General features: G+C 33.4%; 1 protein-coding gene across 1 annotated transcript; it reads left to right on the top strand.

The window, feature by feature from the left end:
- Positions 8,487–17,245, top strand: LOC109350744 (transcriptional regulator ATRX-like). Its single transcript, XM_019592033.1, has 14 exons — positions 8,487–8,739; positions 9,933–10,136; positions 10,235–10,416; positions 11,033–11,159; positions 11,287–11,484; positions 11,564–11,611; positions 11,716–13,368; positions 13,511–13,612; positions 14,054–14,127; positions 14,797–14,848; positions 15,088–15,174; positions 15,251–15,294; positions 15,951–16,022; positions 16,102–17,245. Exons 1-14 carry the CDS (start codon positions 8,632–8,634, stop codon positions 16,652–16,654), a joined length of 3,504 nt encoding a protein of 1,167 aa, XP_019447578.1. The 5' UTR covers positions 8,487–8,631; the 3' UTR covers positions 16,655–17,245.

Below are 17,683 nucleotides of genomic sequence, written 5' to 3' on the forward strand. Positions count from 1 at the left end.
GATTCGAGTACACCCATCAGATACTCATAAGACAACCTTCTGCACCTTTGACGGACACTATGAATTCTTCGTGATGTCATTTGACCTTACCAATGCGCCATCTACTTTTCAATCAGCCATGAACGATCTGCTCAAGCCTCACTTACGGCGGTTTGTGCTTGTTTTCTTTGATGATATTCTTGTTTATAGTGCTAATCTTGAGGATCACTTGCATCATTTATCTATTGTATTAGAGTTATTATCTTCTAATCAATTTTATGCCAAATTATCAAAGTGCGCCTTTGGAGTCTTTTCGGTTGGTTATTTGGGGCACATTATATCAACTGCCGGTGTGTAGCAAGATCCAAATAAGATCCAGGCGATGATGGATTGGCCACCGCCTCACACTCTCACAACTTTCCGTGGTTTTTAGGTCTTACCGTTTTTACAGAAAATTTGTAAAGCAGTATGCCTCACTCGCCTCTCCACTCACCGATCTACTCAAGCATCACAATTTGACATGGTCACAAGAGGCTCAGTTGGCCTTTACAAAATTAAAAGCAGAAATGACTAAAACTCGTGTCCTGACTGCCTGAATTCAGCAAAGTGTTCGATGTGGAAACTGATGCCTCATCTGTGGCAATTGGGGGCGGCGTTGACTCACGCAGACCACCCCTTGGCATTTTTCAGCAAGAAGATGTCGCCTCACATGCAACATGCTTCAGCCTATGCCCGGGAAATGTATGTTGTAACAAAAGCAGTAAAAAATGGTGTCAATATTTAATCGGTAAACCATTCTGAATACTCATAGACTAACAGAGTCTCAAATATTTAATGATTCAAGGCCTACATACACTAGAGCAGCAAAAATGGGCGACCAAATTGATAGGGTTTCAATATGAAATAAAGTATAGAACATGTACCTCTAACAGAGTGGTGAATGCCTTATCCCTTCTACACTCGGATGAGCCTCTAGTTTTCTCAGCTTTGTCCTCTCCACTTCCCTCCATCTTGGACAAGTTGTGGGAGTATTACCTCACATCAGAAGGCGAACAATTCATCATTAAAAGTGAAACAAATCCATCAATGCGGCAAAAATTTCATTTTTCCAAAGGACTTTCATTCTATGATCAAAGGATCTACATACTTGACATCGGTCGACTTCGCCAAGAGTTCATCACAGAATTCCATGATGCTCCCACTTCGGGTCATTCAAGTCTTAAGCCCACCCTTGATCGGCTGGCCGCCTCTTGTTAATGGCTTGGGATTTACAAAGACACAAAAGCAAACATTCAACAATGTTTAGCATGTCAATACAATGAATATGCTCCAACAAAAACAAATGGGTTACTTCAACATCTTCCTATTCCTAATAAAGTATGGGATGATGTCTCGATGGATTTTATAACCAACGTGACCATGTATCACAACCATACAATAATCTGGGTCATAGTGGACCGACTCTCAAAATATGCTCATTTCATCGGCTTACCCACCAAGTTCACGGCCGAAGTGCTGGCAGGTCATTTCTTGACCAAAATCGTGAAGCTTCATGGGGTTCCTCGATCTATTATTTCGGTCCGAGACAAGATCTTCCTAAGCTCTTTTTGGAAGGAGTTCTTCCGTCGCCAAGGTACCTTTCTATGTTACATCACGACCTATCACCCCTAATCTGATGGCCAAACAGAGGTGGTGAATCGATGCATCCAAACTTACTTATGGTGTTTCGCTGGTTCCTAACCGCGGAAGTGGTATCAACACCTTCCCTTAGCGGAATATTGGTATAAAACCACCCACACTTCTAGACTTTGTGCCCACCCACCCTTCCCTTAGCGGAATATCGGAACGACCCCATTTGAAGTTCTCAACGGCCAAAAACCACCCACACTTCTAGACTTTGTGCCCAACAATAATGTATCCCAACCAGTGTTAGATACCCTACAAGACAGAAAAGAAACCATTTTGTTACTAAAAAAACCTCTTACGGGCACAACAGAGAATGGTTGCACAAAGAAACACCGGAAGAACATATATTACCTTTAACGTGGATGATTGGGTGTTGTTGAAGTTGCAACCTTATCGTCAAACCACCATAGCACGACGGTTATCCAATAAACTGGTACCAAGGTTTTTTGGACCGTATCAAGTGACTCGCAAGATCGGGTTAGTGGCGTACGAATTGGCTCTTCTTCCTTCTTCAATGATACATCCCGTTTTCCATGTCTCTCTTCTTCGAAAATTCCATGGAGACCCGAGTGTTAACTTTATTCCCCTTCTAGTGGGAGAGGTCATAAAATAAGTACACACAGTCATGTATGAGAGCTCATACCTACTTCCAAAGAATGAAGTTGTGAAAAAGAAAGTTGAAGAGAGAAAAGAGCATGCAGTTTCAGAAGAGAGAAATGGGAGAAATGTGAATAATGGTTCACATGAGTATGTACTTTCTCATATGCCAACTAATAGACTTCCCCAAGACAAAACATTAATCCAGAGTTTCACCCAATTACCGTGCCAGCCTCTCCACCCTTGGATTTCGGTGACATAGAAAAAAGTTCATCCAATGGCTCTCTCTCTAATTAAAAAGTCGTACAGGTTCAATGAACCCAACACATAGGACAATTCCACATGGGCCCCATGTTCACAACCAACTAGATACAACAAAGGATTTACATCCAACAGTCAACATGAATTACCGTGTCTGACCCAACCCGCTTCACGTGTCTCGAGCCACGTGCCCCCAGACTGCACAAAGTTGTCCAGCTGTCCACCATTGGATAAGTCACCCGTTGGAGTGTAGAATCAATCTGCACCGTGTGATGTTTTGGGTTCCCAACCAACAATTAATGCTCCTTCAATGTCATTTATTCACAATTCAAATTTGCCTCCAACTACATTGGATTCCTCTACAACACGTGATACCCCCAAAGTCACGGTCAACCACTCTACTATTCACGTGTCCACCAGGCCAGAGTCATCTGTTGGGCCTAAGGCACACACTCCAAATTACAACCTTGGGGACAAGATTGCTCTTGATGGGTTGGGCAATGATAGAGCCCAAAATGACACTGGGAGACCCAAGAGAAATGTAGCTAAGCCCATTTGGACTAATGACTATATTCTAGAATAATAGAACTGTCTTTTAATTGATGTCCTTTTAATTTGATCTACACAAGTGTATGGTGTAGATTAACTCTATCTATATATTTTCAATTCCATCTTGTTTAAATTGTAAAGAGATTGGTGAGATGAAGACATGAATGAATTCAATATTTTTCCCTAATTTCCATAACTCCTAGGATATTAATTATGTCTAATTGTATTCATATAAATTACTTCCTAACAAATTCATGTTGTGTATATCTTAAGTTTACTGTAAATATTTTTAAATTTGTTTGATTATTTTATATCTAGAAATATATATATTTATGTTTAATTATAAAGTACTTACTAATTTTATTATTTCGATAATTAAGAGTTTAATAACTTCCTACTTTCCCACTTCTGAATTAAAGTAATTTATTTAATTATTAATTAATTTAAATATTTAGTAAATTCTATCATTTTGAATATATTTAATATTTTACAGGAATTGCTATGTTTTATTTAATTTAAAATATATATTATGGGCACTAGTCCCTCCATTCCATATGTATATTTATATCAAGATATTTTTTATTTCAAATATAAAAATCAAAATAAATATTAAAAATATTACAAATTTACTCGTTACATGTTTCTCATTAATTTTTTAATTAAAATATTGTACAAAAATACTTTTTCATTCTAGTCATTAAATATTTTACAAGGGTCTTTTAGTTTGTAAAAATATATCTATTTTCCCTAATAAAATTAAAAATATCACTTTGTTTCATTTTTTTTTCTATTTTTTTTTATTTTTCTATGTAAAAACTAAAAAATAATATGAAATAAATTCCAAGTATCAATTTGCTATTAATAAAAAATCCAAAATAATCAAAATAGAGATGTTTTATCATTCTAACAATTTCTTTGCTAGTAAAATAAAAACGTGTGATAGAAGAAAGAGGTAAGAGATAAGAAAAAGGAGTAAATATTTGCCTTTATTTTTTTGGTATGACTGAAAAATAAAAATAAAATACGTGTTTTCTTCTTTCTTATGGTTATTTGGTCGGAGATGAAATGAGAATAATTAAATATTATTTTTTTTTGAAAAATACACACTTATTTATCATAGGGGATATTGATATGCTTATACATCTATTTTCACTTTTTCTCCTCAATCTCCAATAAAAACAAAAAATGGTGGATAAGAAATTTCTGTTTATCTATTTCAACTCTTTTTCTCTACCAAATAAGATAAAGTGATACATGTTCTACTATTTTTCTTTTTCCATTATTTTAGAAGAAAAAACAAAGGCTAACTTTATCTTTTCCATTTTCTTAATTATTTTAATTAATTCTTAATTATTCCTCTCATTTTTAGTAAATGCTATTAACTATTACTCTATGTATAAAACAATTAATATTTTATCAATTTCTATTTTTGTAATTAAAACACGAATACTTCAATTTCAGACAAAATAAGTTGTTCTATTTTCACGAAAATGGTTGGTAGCATTTTTTTTTAAATTAAGAGATATAATTAATTTTTGGAATTAACAATACTTTTATGTTCATATATTGTTTCATGTTTTTTACTTAATTATGTCGCTTGTTGAGACAATTTAAATTTAAATTATTATATTTGTTGACTACTTATTATAAATAGTTTCATTATTTATGATTTTTGATTTGACTATATGTATTACATGACAAGATTAGGAATAATAAAAATCTATGATATGCGGTTACACATCGAAATAGATGTAATGAGTGCCCACAAAAATAGTTTATGAGTGAGAATGAATATTATAATATCCACTATGTAGGTACTCACATATATATTTTAATTAAATATTTTAAATACTTTATATATATTTTATTATTTTAATATTATATTTTGTTCATTTTATTATATGTCATAATAAATTTTACTAATCAGACTGTAATAAAAAATTATCATAATATACATATCAAATTACCCAGTTAATAATAATTTTCACATATTAATTATTATAAAATATATAAAAATACAATTTTAACATGTTGGGTATCCATGAATACCTACTATCCACAGGGATACATATAAATAGCGTAAATAAGGTTATAAGTATACACTATCCATATCCGCTCGACCATATTGCTATCCCTATACAGCATTACATACTACACTCAAAAATGATTACAAAATTATTGATTCCATACCAAAATTAAAATCAATGAAGTTTTTAAAATATTTACATATCCTTCCATTATCACATGAAAGGAAAGCAACATTAAATAAATTTGTCACTTGAAAGGAAAGCAACATTAAATAAATCTGCCACATGGAAGGAAAATTAAATTAAATCCAAGGTATACTCCAAAACCAAATTTAAATCAAATTAAATTTCAAAACCAAAATTGTTTGGTAAGTGAATCATTTTTGCTTGAGTGTAATATATATATATGGTTACTATAAAGAAGTTTATACACATTCAATACATCATCTATCAGTCATTTATATTACACATTTTGGGCATAATAAAAAGTAAATGAGCCATATCTCCCTTTTAACTCATATTTTCTAAAATTTAAAAATATAGAACACACCTACATCCATCTTTGAAATACACCAATTAAATTTATAAACCCAAATTTATACAAAACTTCACAACTCCCAAGAATTTAGTTGAATTCAAATTTATAGATTTATGAGAACTCAATTCTTTGAAATAATCAAATTAAAAAATTTAAAATTCATGTTCAAATCAAAATTCATCAACTCCTAAAAACTGAGTTGGATTCTCATTTGAAACACTCAAATTAAACTTTAAAACTTAAATTTAAATCTAAATTCATCAACTTTCGGGCATTGAGGATAATATTTAATCAAAATTTATTAACTCTCGAAAATGAGTTGAATATTATGTTCATACAAATTATTGAAAATAGAGTTAGATCTATTTCTGAAGCGTAAAGATTTAATTTCGAAATCAATATTTAAATCAACTTTCAAGCACTAAGGTAGATAATGTTTAAATCAAAAGTTAATAACTCCCGAAAATGAGCTTGATAATGCTTCAAACAAATTCTTGGGAATAGAGCTAGATTCACTTTTGTAGTGTGTACATTTAATTTTAAAATCTATATTTAAATCAACTTTAAAGTGGTGAGGTGAATAATATTTATATCAAAAGTTATTAACTCTCCAAAAAATGAGTTGGATATTGCATATTCTTAGGAAAAGAGCTAGATGTATTTTCGAAGTGTCTAGATTAAATTTCAAAATCAATATTTAAATCAACTTCAAGGAATTAGGTAGATAATATTTAAATCAAAAGTTGTTAACTCTAGGAAATGAGCTGGATATTGCATTCAAACAAATTATTGGGAATAGAGGTAAATCTACTTTCGATGTGTATAGATTTAACTTCAAAATCAATATTTAAATCAATTTTAAAGTAGTGAGGTGGATAATATTTAAATCAAAAGTTATTAATTTCAAAAGCTGAATATTACATTCAAACGAATTCTTAAGAGTAGAGCTATGTCCACTTTCGTAGTGTCTAAACTTAATTTTTAAATTAACTTCAAGCAGTGAGGTGGATAATATTTAAATAAAAAATTATTAACTCTAAAAAATGAGTTGGATATTACATTCAAACGAATTCTTAAGGGTAGAGTTAGGTTCACTTTCGTAATGTCTAGATTCAATTTGAAAATCAACTTCAAGGAGTGAGGTGGATAATGTTTAAATCGCAAGTTATTAATATTCGAAAATGAGTCGCATTCAAACAAATTATTGGGAATAAAGCTAGATCCACTTTTGAAGCGTCTATATATAATTTCAAATAACATTTAAATCAAATTTTAAGCACTAAGGTAGTTAATATTTAAATAAAAAGTTATTAACTCTTCAAAATGAGGTTGATATTCTATTCAAACAAATCTTGGGCATAGAGCAAATGCACTTTCGAAGTGTCTGGATTTAATTTCAACATGAATCTATAAATCAATTCTGAAATAGCGAGGTGAATAATATTTAAATAAAAAGTTATTAACTCTTCAAAATGAGTTGGAATTTGCATTCAAATAAATTCTTTGGAGTAGAGCTAGATCCACTTGTGAAGTGTCTAAATTTAATTTGAAAGTCAATGTCTAAATCAACTTTCAAGTAGTGAGGTGAATAATATTTAACTAAAAAGTTATTAACTCCCGAAAATGAGTTGGATGTTGCATTTAAACAAATTCTTAGGAATAAAGTTAGATCTATTTCTGAAGTGTCTAGATTTAATTCCAAAATCAATATTTAAATCAACTTTCAAGTACTAAGGTATATAATATTTAAATCAAAAGTTATTAACTCTAAAAAATGAGATGAATATCACATTCAAATAAATTCTCGGGAATGGAGCTAGATCCACTTATGAAACGCCTTGATTTAACTTCAAAATCATAATTTAAATCAAAATTTATTAACTCTGGGATACTATGCTGAAATCATCGTTGAAACTCCCAAAATAAATTTCAAGATCCAAATTTAAAGAAAAATTTAAGAACATCCTAAAACTAAGCTGAATACATCTATGAAACACTCAAATTAAATTTAGAACCCTAATTTAAATCAAAACTCACCTACTCCCTAAAATTGAGTGGGATCCTCTTGAAATTTCCAAATTAATTTTTCAAACCCAAATTTTAATCAAAATTTAAAAACTCCCAATAATTGAGTTGAAACCACATTCAGATTCTCAAATTAGATTTCAAAATTTAAATTTAGATCAAAAGTTATTAACTGCCAGAAACGAGTTGGATATTGTTTTCACAAACTCTTGGGAATAGAGCTAGATCTGAAGCTTCTAGATTTAATTTCAAAACCAATTTTCTTTTATCAAAATCATTAACATGTTGAAACCACCTACCATCCAAACTCTCAAAATAAATTTCAAAATTCAAATTTAAATCAAAATTCAATAACATTCTAGAACTAAGCTAAATATAGTTATGATACACCCAAATTAAATCTTAAAACCCAAATTAAAATTCACCAACTCCCTAAAATTGAGTGGAATACACTCTTGAAATGTCCAAATTAAAATTTCGGGCCCAAATTTTAATCAAAGTTTAAAAACTCGCAAGAATTGATTTGAAATCACAATTTAGATTTTCAAAATTCAAATTTAAACCAAAATATATTAACAACTAAATATCAACTGGATATTTCTTTCATAGGTTATATAATATTTAATTAGATTTAATTATTTTCTTAATCAAAAAACAATAAAAAATTAATTATTTAGACTAAATTTTTAATGTTTTCTTTTCTTTACTAATATTTTAATCATTTAAATATATGTGATGTATATCACATAGGTTTTTCATTTTCTCATCGAAGTATTTTCTTTTCATCCTTAAAATCTCACTCTCTCTCTCTATATATAAATATCTCTCTCTCTAAATCTCTCTATATCTCTCTATATCTCTCTCCCTTCCCTTCCGTTTCTCTCTTTTTCTGAATACACTTCAACGGGAAGAAGAGAAAAAGGAAGAACCCTAATTTCGTTTCTGTGATTTTATTCATTTCGATCAACAATGGCTTCACCTGAAGAAGACAACGACCTTGATCAGAGGCTTCTACAAGTTACCAACAACCTCCTTCATCCTCCTTCCACAACCGACGAGCTTATCCCGCTTCTTCAAGTATAATCTCTCTCTCTCTCTCTCTTTGTTGAATCGTGTTTTTTTAGGGTTTTGTGAATTGATTTTGTGTTTATGAGTTTCTGGAATTGTTTGTAGCAACTTCAATTTGTTAAAGTTCCTTAATTTTCTTATAACTCCTTTGTTATTATAATTTTTATTTGTTTATTCTTCAATTGTAAAGCATCCTTAACCTTTTTGAGATCTTTTGTTGTCAAAAGTTGTTTGTACCAACTCCAATTGTTTTCTAGTTTTTTTGTTATAGCAACAGTGTTTTACATAGCTCTCTCTGTTTGGTTGATTGCTGAAAATTGGGGCAGATGCGGGGTGTTGCCATTGTAAGACTCCGGAGACCGTAGTAGTGGCCGCGGAGTGCAATTTAAAACGCTGTATATCAACTTAAAATGTTTTCTATAACTCTATGTTTAACTTTGAACCAGCTTCTTATTTGAAGTTTAGCAATTTCAATTGTTTTCTATATATTCTCTGTTTTTCTTTTGTATCGAAGTCTTAGATTTCCTTGCATGAGTGAATTCATTTGCGATTGAATTGAATTCAATGTTAATCTTTATGAGTTGAATGCAAATTATTTTAGATGCCATCTTCTAGTAACTAAGTTTATGTTTCTTTTTGCTGCAATGCTCATTTGCACACTTACTGTTTGCATTTGCTGTGATGTTCAGGCTGCTTTAAATGAGTGTTGTGAATAGAAAAATGAATTGAATGATGATGCTGAAGATACAGCTGGGTGACAAAGATAAAACTGTATTTATTATAAATAAATGATGCTGGACTAGATTTGTTTTTGGGAGAAAAAAGAAGGATACTAACTTGTATATTTAGGATTTTGAGCTAGAATACCTAGTATCTTTTGGATGATGTGTTTGAGATTTTAGTTACATGTTTTTAATAGACTTTAATTTTAGCCCTTATTGTTGGTAATGTATTCATGTTCCTGGGGTGTAATTTAGCAAATATCGCAAATCTGTGAAAAGCATTGTTTAACTTTCCTTGTCAACTAGTAGCTCTTGAAGTACACAACATGGGTTTGATGTAAAGCTTAAGTTCAAGAGTGTCCTTTTGATAAATGATATGATGTCACAGAACATGATGTCATGATCTTAACTTTATGTTTATGGTTGACAAAGTATCTAAGTCATGTTTGTTTGATCATATATCGTTTTTTGGCACTGCAGCAAGTTGAGCATTGCTTAAGATTGGTTGCACAGGAATCTGCTGGACCTGCCCAAGGTGCAGTGGCTCCATTGTTGCTTGCTTTAATTGGTGATGAACTTCTGAGGCATGCTGATGTTGACGTGAAAGTTGCTGTTGCCTCCTGCATCAGTGAGATAACAAGAATCTCTGCACCTGACGCTCCATTAGATGATGACCCAATGAAGGTCTGCACAATTATTTTCATCTAGAAATTAGTTATCCTATTATCATGCTATTTACAAATTATACCTGTTAAGTTTCAACAATGTCATTTTTCTTTCAGGAGGCCTTTCAATTAATTGTATCTTCATTTGAAAATCTACATGATATGTCAAGCAGATCATATAGAAAGAGGACCGAGATTCTTGAAACAGTTTCAAAAGTCAGGTCATGTGTGCTAATGCTGGATCTTGAATGTGATGACCTGATTTTGGAGATGTTTCAGCATTTCTTGAAGGAAATAAGGTAAGAATCGCTGTATTTAAGTCCAGCATCATAATAGCTTCTTATGCTTTGTGATTGCAATTTGCATCTTTTTTTCACTTCATGGATGATAAAATCTCTCGCACCATAGCCTGTGTGAGCTATTTTATGTAAGTGATCAGTAACTTTAGATGTAATATATTTTAAGATATGCATTACGAAATTATTATTGATCAAATATCAAATGTCATAGTTGATGCTCCACGTGGCTCTGAGTTCTGATGTCTCTATCATTGTTAGTTCGAAATGAGTATCTTAATGTTTCTCATCTGACTTGTTTTTCTTCTTTTGATATACCTAGATATGAGCTTTTATTGCACTTAATCATTAAATTATTTGCATGATGAAAACTATAAGATAAAAGAGGCAACTGATTTATTGCTAAATGCAAATAAACATTTGATTCAAAGACATTCAGCAGCCATTTTCTTCTCAGCAAGGGGTAGTGTGTCTTGTCAGGGACCATCGTGTAATTTTCATCCATGCAAAACGTTACCACTGTTGTTCTAACAATGTGTGAACTTGGTTCTAACCTTCTATGTTCAGTTAGATGCAACAATGTGTGGACTTGGTTCTAACCTCCGCATGTAATTTTCAGGGAGCATCATCCAGAGCATGTTTTTTCATCCATGCAAAACGTTATGACGGTTGTTCTAGAGGAAAGTGAAGATATATCCCCAAACTTACTGTCTCTATTCTTGGACAGCATAAAGAAAGAAACTGAGGTAGTAGGCTCACAATTTTATTTATTCTTTTTTTTTTTGTGTGTGTAGATTTTGATGTTAAAATTGAACCATGTTTTCATTGCTGATATTTTTAATAGTTTTAACCAGTCATCTCCATTTTTTTTAGGAAGTTTTGCCAATTGCTAAAATGTTGGTGGAGAATGTCCTTGAAAGTTGTGCAACCAAGCTTAAACCCTACTTGGTGCAAGCCGTGAATACCTTGGGTATTTCTTTCAATGATTACAGTAATATTCTTGCTTCAATATGCCATGATGGATCTGGTAGCTTGGAACAAAATGATGGATCTACTACTAGTGAGCATGCGGTAAAATTTATGCTTTCATTTTTATGACTATCTGTTTGACTATGTTAGATAACTTATGATAAAGTTTATTTTGTTCCAGGGAGACGAGAGCAAATCAGTGAAAGAGCCACCAGATGAGTCGGCACCAGTGTGTTTTTTCTTCACTATTTTTTTTCCATTTTTATATTTGTATATTCCATTATCTATCCTTTGGCATTGGAAACTGTAACTTGTCAAATTGTGTTCGGCCAGGTGATTAAAGAGGATGCAAAAGAAGCTGCACCACCTCAACAAGATAATTCATCTGCACCACCTCAACAAGACAATCCAGTCAGTAACCATTCCCCTAAGTCAGGGACGAACAATGGCAATCCACAGGCTGCAGAAGATGGCACTTTGGTAGATTCGAAGTCCCCAGAAAAGCAAGAAGCTACTGACTGTACTGTTCAGTCCAAAGGTATTCATTTTTCAGCTAATGAGGATCCCACCAATTTGGACACTGAAAAAGTTGACAATAGTGAAAAAAAGCATGATCAATCCAGTAAGAGGAGAGCAACGATAACTATCTCTTCTGCAAAATCAGCAAAACCTTCTGAGGGTTCATATCTTGCTAATGTGAAGGAAGATGAGAAAGTGATTGACTCTAAAAGTCATAGCAAGGAATATGAGAAAGTGATTGTGTCTGAAAGTAATAGCAAGGAAGATGAGAAAGTGATTGACTCTGAAAGTCATAGCAAGGAAAATGAGAAAGTGGTTGACTCTGACAGTCATAGTCATAGCAAGGAGGATGACAATAGTGATAAAAAACAAGGTGATGCCACTATGAAGAGAAGAAGTCATCCTATCTCTTTAACAAAATTGGCAGAACCTCCCAAGCGTGCAGATCCTGCTAATGTGAAGGAAGTCGAGAAAGTGATCAACTCTGAAAGTCATGGCAATAAAGATGACAATAATGATCAAAAGCAAGCTCAAGTCACCAAGAAGAGAGGAAAGAGGAAACCTATCTCTTCTACAAAGTTGGCAGAACCTCCCAAAGGTTCATATCCTGCTAATGTGAAGGAAGATGAGAAAATTATCGAATCTGAAAGTCATGGCAATGAAGGTGACAATAATGTTAGGATGCAAGGTCAAGTCACCAAGAAGAGAGGAAAGCGGAAACCTATCTCTTCTACAAAATCGGCGGAGCCTCCCAAAGGTTCATATCCTGCTAATGTGAAGGAAGATGAGAAAGTGTCTGAGTCCGAAATTCATAGCAAGGAAGATGATGATAGTGATCAAAATCAAGGTCTAGCCAACAAGAAGGGTGGGAGACAATCTAGCTCTTCAACAAAATCGGCAGCTAATGTGCAGGATGATGTGAAAGTGATTGACTCTGAAAGTCACAGCAAGGAAGTTCCCAGTTCTCTCAATGAGGATGATTCTGTTAAGGCTTCCGGACTTTCAGAGAGCGACAAAGAGATTGATGCCAAGATTTCATCACTCAAAGCAGGTGATGGTGTATCTGATCCGGTTTCTTCTCCTTCACCAAGAGTGAGCCTCCATGGTGAAAATCGTTCAAAGAACCTTGGACGATCTAAAAAGAAAGATAGCTCTGCAAAAAAAGTGGCCACAAAGGATGTTTCAAAAAAGGTCTATGAAGAAACAAGTGATTCAGAAGCAAAGCCTACCAAGCGGTCTGTAAAAAAGGCACTTGGCCCTGCTTCTGCTGTGGAAAAAAATATTGTGTTCAATTCAGTCAAAAAAGGAAATGGGACTGCAAGTGAACCTGATGCAAAAAAGCAATTAGACAAGAAGACAGAAGCTGGTAGCAAGGGTGGTGGTGGATCCGATAAGAAAAAGCTGGGGCCAGGAAAAGCTAACTCTGAAATAGGTGCAGCAAAATCTTCTGTTAAAAATGTGGATAAGGTACTTCCGTGCTTGCTGTAGAGCTTTTTCTTTGCTATTATTTATTTATATTAATGCAACATGATATTTCTTTTTCCTTTTTAACTATCTGAAAATAAAATTTTAAATTAAACGAGTAATGGAATTGGTATAAATTATTTAGGAAATTGTGTCCTTGTCAAAGTCAGCTACGAAATCAATTGAAGATTCAGAGGAGCTTCCTAAGACAAACTTGAAGAGGAAACACACTCCTGGAAAAGAAAATGTATGTACCTTGTTCCTTAACTGTTACAGTATGTAATGAAAATTTAATGAGCAGGTTGGTCCTCTGGGAATATTCTTTCTGCAGCCATATGGTTTCTATGCTGGACTTTTGCAAATATGGTTAAATCTGTTGCCATCATTATTAAATGCTCCACTGATTTGGTGAAATATACCCATCAATGCTCTGTGTTCTTTTCTTCTGTTTCCTTCTATGCTGTTTTATATTTTTTCTTCTAGTTTTCCTCCCTTTTATTATAGCGTAGGAAGTAATTATATGAAAGTTTTCATATGGGCTCACTTCTTTCATATGTTATATGTGAATTATATATCTTATTTTGTGAAGTAGTTCCAGAACACATGTAATTCTATCCAGTTTTTGCTGATTACAGAATTTTAATTTTCTTCTTACACTTAGTTTGCTATCTTTTGGCTGTTGTCTTAGGAGTCTGGTATCAAGAAATATGGTGAAAATCTTGTTGGCACACGTGTTAAAGTTTGGTGGCCAGATGATGATATGTAAGTACTTTGTGTGACTGGTGGGATCAGGGAATTTTTTATGCTATTTGGGATTTAGTTGTTATATATACCATTTTGCATATATGCCCTAGATTAATGATCATTGTGCCATTAAGTTAAGATATGGTTTTGAGTGATGATATATATGTCTTATGTTTTGCATGCTGAGTTTTGATATATTATATGTTAGAAACTAGAAATTACATGGTATCTGCTATCTAGGATGTAGCAGTTGCTTCACAGTATGCTATATAGTTATTTTGGGGTTAGCTACTCTGTACCGCTATCTGGGATGTTCATTTTCTTAAACCTCTTTGGTCAAGTTATTATTGAGCTCAAGATATTTTTCCTGGTCCTTTTGGAATATTTCTTGTTTTAGCTGCTTGTATAAGCTGTTAGACTGTGCCTTACTGTAGCTATACACCAGATTCCATATAATAAATTGTGACTGTTGTTTTCAGTAAAATTTGCTGTTGGCAAACAGTAGAGTTAGAGGTGGGATTTGGGATAGAAATTATTTTTCAGTTGAACTAGGGCATAAGCTTTTTTGGTCAGCTTGAGTCTATAATAGAACTGCATATTCTGTTTCTTCTTAGTTTCCGTTTAGAATTTGGATGAATAGAAATATATGTTGTTTATTCTCGTTTGCATAATTATAATTTTTTGCAGGTTTTATGAAGGTGTTGTTGAATGTTTTATTCCTTCCAAAAAGATGCACCAGGTGATTTACTACCTATACAACCATCTTTCTACCCTCCCCCTTCATCTCCTGTATTTCACAGTAAAACTTGTTTGTTTATCATCTGATGTATAGGGTTTCTCATCTAAATGCAAATGTTACCTTTTTCTACTTGTAGAAAACTCAAGATGGCTTAATTTCTTACTAAAAGTATTATTTTAAATGCCCAAAAACACTTACTATAGTTATTATCTTCTGACACTTGCCTCTTTCTATTTTAGGTCACATATGATGATGGTGACATCGAAATATTGAATCTTAAAAATGAAACATGGGAAATTCTTACAGGTGGTGCTGATTCAGATGTGGTGAGTCTCTGCTGCCCTTTATTTTGTAGAATGAAGTTTTATGCTTATAAGTTAATGGCAATTATTTATGTAACAGGAAGAAGGAGCTGATCACCCAAGTCCTGATGCGCCAGCTGATATGTATGTGCTGGTTGTTCATTTTATTTATTTTAGGAACAACTTCTTGTGTTGTTTGAAAAACCATCTTAAAATTACTTTGCATGCACCCTTGTATTCTATCATATTGTGTGGTGTTAACCTCTTACGGAAAGTGTATAAACATGTGTTCTATAGATCTGTTTGATGTGTTCTATGAATGCTACCTTGACTATGCCCCTGAGAGCTAAACCTACCATATCTACAAATATTTGTTTCTTTTATGAATCCTGGTTTTCCCATTTGTCACGTTGAATTGAAAAAAAAAGGACTTTTCATATGATTTGTGTCTTATGGCATAATTCTGAGCTAAATTTGTGATGTTATAGCCAATTTGTCAGTGGGGAGTGGATGGTACTTCTATGGTGTATATTTTGATGTTATAGTCAATCTGTGTTCAATGTCTTTTGTCATTGCTTTAGAGTTTTCTGCTTAACAATATTCCATAAATATTCCAATCTTTTGGTAAGTGAAAGAAATGTAGTGCATTGCTTGAGTTTTCTGCTTCCTCAGATATAAACGATTCAATTGAATATGACTTTTTGCTGTTGTATTTGGTGATTTTGCTTCCTACCTGTGCTAAGTGTTTACTTTTTGGCTTTGGTCTTCATTTACATTTGCTTTTCTATTACTATATTCAGCCCCCCGAAAAAGAAAGGCAAAACAAGTACTTCTGAATCAAGAAAGGGAGGAAATAAGGATGCTTCTATAAGGTTTGTGATAAATGTCCTAAAAATTGATGTCTGTTCCATCCTTTGTTTGATGTCTCAATTTTTCACTTTTAATTTCTAGTGGTGGAGGAGCCACATCCAGTAAATCAAGGGGGAAGTCCATTAAGTCTAGCCATAGATCCAAAGATGGCAGCAAATCCAAAGTTCCCAAGATTGCTGCTACCGAGTCTGATGATGAAGTCATTATGAAAACTAAGAATCATACTCCCAAAAGTGGAGGCATTGGTAAATTTATAGATGCTGCTGCCCGGAAAATGAGTAGCAGTAAATCCGATGACACTGGTAAAGACGATGTTGTTAGAACACCAAAACTCTCTGGTAAGGCTAAGCAAGAAACCCCAAAGACTGGAAAACTTAAGCAAGAAACAACATCTAAGACTGCTGCTACCTCCTCCAAGGCAGCAAAATCAAGCAAAAGTGGTGGTGGCAAATCTAACTCCAATGGCACTAGCAAGGTGAAATTCAAATTATTGGAAGATTCAGATGATGACAATGACTCAGAAGATTCAGCAAATGAGGTTGTGGAAGATACCAAGGCTAAGAAATCAAGTTCATTGAAAGCTGGTGGTGGTGGAAGTGAGGTCAAGATTGGCAAGAAGCGTGCAAGAAGCTAAGATGTGGATATCTATCTAGTCTTCTGCTTGTTGAAGGTGCATGCTATCAAACTTCAAGATTCCTTTCTCTTGTTTGGGCCTTCCAGTATGTTTTTGGTCCATGCAATCAAAGTTGAATTTGGATGTTCTTTTTCGGGTTTGGGCCTTCTACTGCCCATGCTTAGGTCTATGCAATCAAAGTCCAACTTGGATATTTCTTTCCCTGGTTTGGTCCTTCTAGTGCCCTTGTTTTGTTTTAGGCGTCCTGTTAGACAATATATGTGGTAAAACTTAATTATGGGCAGTATTTTTATCTGTAGTTAGAGCTAAGTTTAGCTGTTGTAACTTGTAAGGGCTTCTAGCAGTATCTATTATTGCTTATTTTCTAGATGGATTTTATTTAAAGGGTAGCAGAAGAAAACATTTGATTAGCAATTGTTTTCTTCTCCCCAGTTTCTAAATGGATTTTATTTATAATGATATCAGATTTGAAAGGGTGTTCTGATACCCTGGTAATGACAGATAGGCAAAACTTTCATGCCCATTTGATTTTTATCCGCAATGTATGTAGCAGTGTGTACTATAGTCTGTTGAAGCTATTAGATTTTGGTGCATTGAATGTAGATGATAATCTTTGTATGATTTAATGTGTTTGGTTCTATTACGAGTCCTCAAAAGTGCAGGATTTTGTGTCTTTTGTGCATCTTAGACTTTCAGTTCTCTACCAGCTTCAGTACCCAAAAGCTGTTCCTTGTTAGTCTCTATCCATGACCACCAAGGTTCTGAGTTCATTCCCTTTGTGACTTAGGTAGGCTACCAATGTAGTCTTAAGGAAATTTCTTCCAAATCTAGTTGGAGCAGCTCCCCAAAACTAAGCTTTATTATACATCACAACCCTTGACATAATTTTCAGCATTTTTGGCCCTACTTTCACTTGGTGGTTTATAAGCCTATTTCCAATCATAACCCAACAGTTTAGTGTCCCAATTTTGCTTCTCCCCAATCCAAACCTCTTTGCTCCATAGAAATTACAAGCTTCTTTGGTCTATC

The sequence above is a fragment of the Lupinus angustifolius genome, chromosome LG06 (assembly GCF_001865875.1).
Source record: "Lupinus angustifolius cultivar Tanjil chromosome LG06, LupAngTanjil_v1.0, whole genome shotgun sequence".
In the NCBI taxonomy this organism is placed as follows: domain Eukaryota; kingdom Viridiplantae; phylum Streptophyta; class Magnoliopsida; order Fabales; family Fabaceae; genus Lupinus; species Lupinus angustifolius.